An 8,565-nucleotide genomic window follows, 5' to 3' on the forward strand; every position below is an offset into this window, starting at 1 on the left:
AACATCGCAAGAGTAAAAGGCGCCATATTTAAAATATGATAAGAACTCATATATTATTTATAATAATAACAAACTTAAACAAAAAGATCAAATTTCATATTTTATAGTTCTAGTACTGCTTTAAAAAACATCCAAAAGACCATCCACTGGTAGAGCATTTACTTGGCGTTTATTCACTAAGATTATTCGTTCAATTAATCAAAAATTCCTAATACATAAAAGCGCTTTGGACTAACGATTAAAAAATAACAAATTACATTAGTTCCGCGTTTATATCATAAAAAGACCTTATGCAATGTATACAACGCAATTCATCTATGTACAGGCTTAGAACGTAGGATCGTAAGATATATCAAAAGTTTGATCTATGATGTAATATAGCATGTGCATGTGTGGTACATGGCTATGACTAGTTTATGCGATTTGCTGCCCCTAGAGTCTAGACTCGAGTTTAAATGACAGTTTACAAAACGGTTTCGGCACAATCTGGGGATACGAGTTAGTATATATCATGTTTATCGCTAGTATTCGTAGGTTTAGTTTCAGTTATAAGGATTGCTACCCCGTCGCTCGGAGCTCTGTCGATCCCTTGGGATCTGGACGGAGCCTATCCAATACACAGTGATTATCGACGAACTGAAGGGCAAACGGTACAAGGTAGGAGATTACAACACGGCGTTTGTTTATAATATATGAGTGACTAGAGGAGGTTACTTATAGTATGAGTTGTGCAGCGCCCGAGGCGAGGGTCTTTGGGCTTCTGGCTTAGATTATTTTCGGTTAGTTTGCTGATACAGAGTACTTTGCTGAATGTTCGTTTACAGAGTGTGTGTTTTCTAGGGCTACTGCTTAATAATCCTACTTAGATAACGCTAAGAGCTAGGCTTCCTCGCTACTGACTGATTGGTTTCCGGATCCGGGTTGGGTTTCCTGGGCTGCCTGGCCCTTACCTCGTGGGCAGGGTCATGTTCAGGCACAGCTCGTGATCCCTCAGATCGCCCCAGCCACCGTTGCCCTTCCTCAGCTTCGACTTCTTCATCAGACTGGGCACCGTCAGGGTGAGTGATCGCGGGAAGAGCTGGTGGGAGTTCCGGGCTATTCGCAGCACGTGCTGCACCTTCGAGATCACCTGGTTGGACTCGCAGTTCTTGTTCTTGTGGTGGACGCCACTGGAGGAGGATAATCGTTAGGACACCCTTTGAATGACTTAATAGGTCAGCTCACCATTCTCCTATGTGGAAGACCCGCGGTCCCTTGACGATCATCGCATGGAGCTTGCGGCGCAGACACTGCTGGGAAACGTGCTGCAGTGACCAGTCCCAGTTGTAGTCATCGTAGGTGCAGAAGTGGCGGGCACACTTGCGGATATTCGACCAGGTGGTGCGGTTGAAGGCGAAGCCCATGTTGTGCTTGCTGCTCACCCAGGGCATGACCTCCACCTGCCGAAGAGAAGAGCCAGATTAGCCACGCATAATGGAGAATAATGGGGGAGTAACAATATAGGTAACAACATTAGTAAGTCAGGAAAAAGGGGCATGCAAATTTCATTCGGTGAGGTCAATTTGAATTCTAGGACGCACTCAACACGCACTGCCTTGGTCCTGGACTAGTCACTAGTTGGATTCAAAGTGCTCGAGCCGGATGTTCGTAATCGGGTGGGGTACAGTGCGCGCCATACCAAATACCTTGCGATAGTCATTGATGATGCCCTGCCTGTCGATCTTCGTGGTGCGTACGCGGGCGTGCAACTGGCAGATCAGATCGGTTCAGGAGCGGATCAGAGGATCGGGACGAAGATGTGGCATGCCATCACGGACACATAGACAAGTACAATTAAATACAACATTTACAACAACAACCTGGCAGTGATGGGATTTTTAAGGAGGGTAATGTACATTTTAAATATTTTTTAACTTATAAAAAATCATTAGTTTCACAAAAATCATTTAATCAGTACTAATTTTCTGCCGGGGCTCTGCCGCTGCTCACACAGTATACAAAATAAAATAACATACCCCCCAAATTTTAAGTTAAAAGAAGGTCCCTTCCCATCACTGCCGAACGGAATACAGCGTATATAGGGGATAGATACAGATCATGCAAAAGTGCCAAAGCGTAAATGGATGGACTATGCAACACAGAATGGGGGACAATCTACGCAAACGGGGGCTGATGGAGTCAGGCAGGATAGGGATGATTCGGAGGAGCTTGAGAGCGGAGCTGGTGCGGTTAACGGGGACGGGGATCCTCGGGGGATCCCCGGAGCTAGCGGTGCGGTGTCGCTACCTTCTGATAGACGGAATACAATGACGGCAGGACATGATAGTTCCATGTTTGTGCACCATTTTTGCTGCTGCTATGGCTACTTTGCTCGTTATTATTGCTGTTGGTGTCGGATGTGGCGGCGGTGGCGGTGGCGGTGACAGTGTTGATGAGGTTGTTGCCCCGCCTGTTACTGTTACTGTTACTGGTGGCCTCACTGGCTCGCTGGTGGTCAGTGGTGTCGCCCACATAGACTTTGGATGACGGTGATGCTGATGCTGAAGATGAGGAGGAGTAAGAGGACGACACGGCTAATTGCACAGAGTTTCTATTGTTATTCCTATTGTATCCTAATAGACTGTTTGTCGAGATCAGCGAGGAAGCATAGGATTTCTTGTTAGTCTGCGTGCCAGAATTCGGAATAGAACAGATATACAATATGGTAAATTACAATAGTCAGATGATGCTTTTGTCTAGATGTGTGGTTGTGGGTCTATGATCGAATCGTTGGCACACCCCTTACGGCAAAGTCCTTGCCACAACGGGTTCGCCATCTCAAGTCCCAACAAAATGGATGGGTTGTATGCGTTTTGGATGGATGTGTGTGTTTTGTAGCAACGAAAGCTTGAAGGATATACATAAGATGGGTGGGCTCGAAGCGCTCTCTGGATGCTCGCAGCCAATGGTCTAGCATTTAGGTGTGTAGAACCATTCTGTCCTCAATTCTCACCTTGCTGTGGTACGTGTAGTAGTTGAAGGTCTTGAGATAGGTGCCCAGGGACAGCACGTTGCACTGCGGGCACAAGTCTTTGGTTCGTTGCTGCATCATGGCCAGCAGGTATAAGAAGTCTTCGGCCACATAGTGGTCTTCTTCGAGAAATAGGACCAGTCCTATAGGGTAATAATATATTTAATTTAAGATAATTTCCTGGGATTAACTATCTTTACCTGTGTGATAGCGGGTCACCTCCAGTTCATTGAACACCCGGTTGGCTTTCCAAATCCAATGGTGCTTGGTCTGGGTAAACTTCGCCTCCCTATAGTGCCCATAGAGATCGGGGTACATGGCATTGTTGCAATTGGTGATCAATGCTCTGATGGATAAACAATATTAGCTTAATTTTGAGTACGTTACACTAGGGCTACATACTGCTCCTTTTTGATGTTCCGCGGGCAGTCGTTGGGATCCACGCCGGGGTACTCGTTAGGATGCGTCTGTATGGAGTACGGATAGAAGATCTGCATCACCTTGCAGAAGTCGATCTGCTGGACCAGGTCGTTGATGTCGTCGTCGTAGAAGTCGTGCGAGAACACCAGCAGCACCTTGGAAATGTCCCGAGCCTGCGCCAAACTCACGATCAGATGGCGCAGATAGGTAATCCTCGTGTGCACCTGGACCACAATTATCACAGAGTCGTTTTGCAGCGGCCCAAAGACGTCCTCGTTGAGCACCATCTGCATATCGTTGTACCTCACGATCTGGCGCTTTATCTCCGTAATGTTCGGAGGATGGTAGACGTCGAAGCTGATGGTGGTGGCAGTAGCAGCTCCAGAACTGCTTGTGTTCACTAGGAGGGCTGGAAAGGTGTATAAGGTATGGTTAAAAAACCAATTTAACGCGGGTTCTAGAGGGACTTACCCGGTCCGGAAAGGACGCCTGCACCGGAGGTGGTGTGATTCCTGGAGTGGGGCGTCAGATACTTGTGAAGAGGGGCGGGCACCATGGCCAGGATGGCATCATCCGAGTCGTTGGTCACCGCATCGCCCAGCACATTGTCCCGAGAGTCCACTGGAATGGGTTCGGTTAATATATCACAATCGGAATCACTATATCATCCACTTACGGTAGTTAAAATTGTGGTACTGCAGCAGGCCAAAGATGCACAGGGCCAGCAGGAATACACTCCTCATGTAGAAGTTGTTGCGCTTGCGCCCCATCGCTCCGGTATTGGGCAGCGGGATCAGAATGCGACCTGTTTTAACGTCAAACATCAAACAGAGTTAGCATGGCTTGCTTTTTACTGGGGCATCTGGTTCAAGGATCAATTACCCCTCATTTTCGACATTTCCGCTGCTCTTTCTCGTCTGGTCTCTCCCCCGGAATCGAATAACTGACTGAATTTCACTGGCAGACCGCCTTCACCTCGCCATCTGGAATGAAATGGTCATAATTTTTATTAACAATTATACTCAGCACCCCGATAAGCACGAGGGTCACTAGAGGCCAGGGTTCGAATTTAAAGAATGAAACATCTGGTAACTGGATAGTAAATTATATTATTATTCTGTGTTTTTTATATTGTCGCAGAAATTGGAATTCTACTTTAAATAAAGTTTGTCGGAACTTATGATTTTTTAAATGTTGAATGTGCTGCCTCACTGATACTTAGACATTGTATCATCAAGCACATTTTTATTTACTTCATTCAATATTCAGTTCAGAATATAAATACATTTATGATCTTCAAAATCGATTTCGGAGAACCCACCCACAAACCTACATATACAGCTCTATGTCAAGCATTTTAAAGTGATACGGGTCTTATCAACTTAAAAATGATACGAAATTTCATCAAATCGAGTATAATTTGTTATCAATTTTCTTATAAGAGTATCTGTATCATCAGATGGTTGGTTCTGGCTCTCTAATGAAATCAGAAAGTGCCCAGATTCAGATTCTCCAGGGCTGTTCCGCACAATGGAATTCGGAATGGGGATGCTAATCAGATGAGTAACGAGTACGCAAATTCAATTGCACGGCTCTGCGATCTCGGATCCATACTTGGATCCATACTGGGCACTTGGCACTTGAGTTTAATTAGCAATGGAGGCTCACAGGTCTCGGGGGATGCATGTATGGGATGGGTTGGGACATGGGGACGGGGGCCAGGAGGCAGGAGAGCACGTAGTCGCCGCATGGAGCACCGCACGCAGTTGGAGAGCCTGTAAAGTGGGCGGACCGCCGTCTGAAATCTCAATTCTGAAATCACAAATCCGCGGCCTCGCGTCAATTGGCATAAAAATAGATTCGGCAGCGGGGGCTCAGCGAGATTTTTCACAAGTGAAACGCTTTTGCTTCGAGGAAGCGCAATTCTGTGGCAGAAACAGGAAAGAACTAGATAATGGCCCACCCACTAAATCATGTAATAGTACGTATGTTTACTTGGGATTTATGGGGGCGTTCTTAGGGCACACACAATGACCTATTTCGAGTTATATTGTTAATCATTTTACAGGAATTCGAATTCTAATCATTTTAAATCATTTAAAGGAGAAAAAAACATAAATTTGATGTTTGATTTTCATTGTTGTTATAAATTTATTGATACATCCTTGGAAATCCAAACGATTTTAGCCCTTGGTGAATGAATAATTTATAAACTTAATGATTGTTTACAGTGTGGAACGGGATCTAATAAGTTTTACCAAAAAAAATCAATTGTTGATAAAATATTCCATTCAATACCCTCGTGTACGAAAACACAATATATTTTCAGGAGAATAACAAAAAACCCGCTCATAGCAGCTTTTTTCGAGGTCAAATCTAACTAATAGGGTATATAAACATAAAATTCCCCTGTTAATAATTATATGGACACGCATTAACTGGTCATATAAGGTCCTATATTTATACTTGAAATAAGGCGCAGAAAAGCCTTGGTAGTATAATAAAAAGTTCACTTTTAAGCTTTTCCTTAATGCACTACACTAATTCCTTCACTCTTTTCCCCGGGCCTTAAGTAGTTTGTTTTGGCGTCGAGCGGTCGCCAGTAAAAAGCAGTTTCGTTTCACAAGTGGACATCTCAAAACCAAGTCACATGCGAATTTAATTTAGGCGCACAACTGCAATATACAGTACATGTGCATAGGCCAAGACAAGGTGATAGATACATTCCGAAAACCTTATTAACTTGGAAACTACTTGCAGCAGATGGAAAATGTTAATGCTGTTCTGATTAGTGGAAACTCCCACTCCAGATGAATATCTAATTACGCCCCTTTGTGCCAGGCAACTAATTATTATGTTTCCTGGTAACGTCAATCTGACGCACTTAAATGAATAAAATCAATGAGCCCGAGTTAATGACTCGGCCCCTTTATTAATAAATTGTAAGTGGGGCAAATTGACGATAGAATTCGACTTTGAAATTCAGGGAAGGAAAGGAGAATGCGGAAAAATATAGAAAAAGCCATACACGAAAAGAAATTATTTGAGTTTAATAAGGAATAGAAAATTGCTTTAGAAATTATTTGCATAATTGTTGAATACCCTGAAGAAATGTAAGAAAACTTTATGTTCAAAACATCTTAAATATCCAAAAGTGCTTTATTTATCTGGCTATTTAAAATTATAATAAAATCAAAAAATATATATTCAAAACAAAACGTTTAGCATTGAAACTAGTTTCGATGAATAAGTGACCGCTTTCACCAGCTTATCAAAGATCATTGACTTTGGTTTTTTTTTATTTATGAATGAATTATTATGGTAATAAATTCGTGCCTATAGATAAAATCGAACACGGAAGTTGGGACTGAACAGGTTGCATCCGTGAAAAGTTGAAAGCGTTTTGTAGCAAATAATCTATTTGAGAACCATAAATATGTGTTGTTAAATATTTTCAAAAAATCAATTAATTTAGTAAGTAAATTAGCAAAAGTATAACATTTTTCAGTGTAGGAACAACCACTACTCGTAAGTGCATACTTTTTTTGTATTTTTTATGGGGCGGCAGGGTGTGTCGGGGGGCGGTGGGTGGAGGGGGTGGGGCCAAGGGGGCGTGAGGTCGAACAGGTATTTTCGGTTTGGTTGTTACGAAATAAATGGCAAACCAAAAACCAAAACAAACGCAGGTAAATGCGCCGTTTGCTTTGCACTGCTTTTCTTGTTTTTATGGGTGCTTTTTAGCGACAGACTTTGACTGTAATGTTTGTTTTTTTTTTGTATAAAGAGTGTTAATTTCGGGGCAAGTGAACTGCTCCCACCTTTGGTTGGTTTTTCCAGGAGTTCAGCTCCTTGGGATGATCCAAAATCCGTCATTACTTCGCGGTCGCCAGTTTCTTTGCGGCCAATCGATTTTTCATCCCGAAAGACCCAAACGCAGCGTAACGAATAGCCCTCCTATGCAATTTCGGGCATTTTCGAATTGAGATATATATTCAATCTTTAACTTTTAGCCCTGTTTCTCGTTGTTGTTGCTTTTGCTCTTATTGTTGTTGTTTTTGCCTTGCAAACTCTTGCATTTTCGGTACACACACATGCTAACAGCTGCAGCGGCCCCCGCTGCACACACACACACGCACAGCGGACACATTTTCCTCACACATTTTTCACATTTCCCGGTTTACTTGCTCGCTTTTTTCTGATCGTTTTTATGCTAATTTGTGTACTTCGTTTTCGCTTTCGTTTGGCCAACAACAAAGCTCGCGATCGAGTATCTCCGGCTGGCCGTCCGTCCCGAACGAGTATCTGAGTATTTGTATCTGTATCTCGGAGAACGGGTCGAATCGGAATCGCAACACAAACAGCTGTTCGGCTGGGGATGGGCGGATATCGATAACAGCGGGGTGAAGTCAATGAGTTTGGTGATTATTTGTAAGATTTGCTTTTTAAAATAAAAAGGATTGGCCTTTATTAAAACCTTTATTCAAATAAATTTACAATTAAGGTTATAGTGGAAATAAATACACATTTTAAAAAAATTGTTTTAAGTGGCGCCATCTTCATTTTATATAAGAATGTATCTGGTTTTTCATGTTCTCAAAAATTGTTGTAGTCTTTTAAGATAATTGTAATATTATATTAATCTTACATATTAGATAAGGTAACATTTTTTTTATTTACGTGTTTCTTGTTGCGTTGATACTGGATACCGGAATATTTTAAGTTTGAAATATGCTAATTGTTAATCCAAGGTGGCGGATTTCTAACGCAGTCTCCTGGCCTCTCGTTCGGACTCCACGAGTGAAAGGACATCACCCTCGCGAACGGGTCCTTTGACATTTCGTATTATCTGGCGGTTTTGCTCGCCCAAGAACTCGACCCTGACTTGGGTGCACTGACCCTGAGATCCTGTCCTGCCGAGGATCTTGACCACACGAGCATATACTGGTTTGTCCATGATTGTTTGAAATGTAAGATTTAAAGTTTAAGAATTTTGTTTGCTGATAATTCTGAAACAAAATTCAAATGTCAACCTGATTATCCTGACTATTTATTGGGATCCTCGCCAAACCTGGAGGAGTGTGTGGGTGAACTTCTGACCTTTAATCTTGTGTTCATTCTACAACGAAAAAGTCAAG

The 8,565-nt window shown here is 42.7% G+C and overlaps 2 protein-coding genes across 4 annotated transcripts; both read right to left on the minus strand.

Moving 5' to 3' along the window:
- Window positions 1-147: 147 nt before the first annotated feature.
- Window positions 148-7,752, minus strand: Mgat2 (alpha-1,6-mannosyl-glycoprotein 2-beta-N-acetylglucosaminyltransferase). Of its 3 annotated transcripts, none has more exons than XM_036819597.3 (10): window positions 7,249-7,752; window positions 4,313-4,413; window positions 4,107-4,235; window positions 3,902-4,051; window positions 3,413-3,839; window positions 3,211-3,356; window positions 2,993-3,153; window positions 2,287-2,664; window positions 1,225-1,439; window positions 148-1,169 (listed from the first exon to the last, which is right to left on the minus strand). In XM_036819597.3, exons 2-10 carry the CDS (start codon window positions 4,326-4,328, stop codon window positions 947-949), a joined length of 1,845 nt encoding a protein of 614 aa, XP_036675492.2. In that variant the 5' UTR covers window positions 4,329-4,413; window positions 7,249-7,752; the 3' UTR covers window positions 148-946. The 3 variants fall into 3 exon arrangements, with proteins under 3 accessions (XP_036675492.2, XP_065722400.2, XP_065722401.1); XM_065866328.2 differs by lacking the exon at window positions 2,287-2,664 and adding an exon at window positions 1,686-1,748 and having other exon boundaries at window positions 7,249-7,750; XM_065866329.2 differs by lacking the exon at window positions 2,287-2,664 and having other exon boundaries at window positions 7,249-7,749.
- A 362-nt stretch (window positions 7,753-8,114) lies between these two features.
- Window positions 8,115-8,463, minus strand: RpS28a (Ribosomal protein S28a). The gene has a single exon (XM_070996105.1). It carries the CDS (start codon window positions 8,382-8,384, stop codon window positions 8,190-8,192), a length of 195 nt encoding a protein of 64 aa, XP_070852206.1. The 5' UTR covers window positions 8,385-8,463; the 3' UTR covers window positions 8,115-8,189.
- Window positions 8,464-8,565: the final 102 nt, after the last annotated feature.

The sequence above is a fragment of the Drosophila suzukii genome, chromosome 3 (assembly GCF_043229965.1).
Source record: "Drosophila suzukii chromosome 3, CBGP_Dsuzu_IsoJpt1.0, whole genome shotgun sequence".
Lineage (NCBI taxonomy): Eukaryota > Metazoa > Arthropoda > Insecta > Diptera > Drosophilidae > Drosophila > Drosophila suzukii.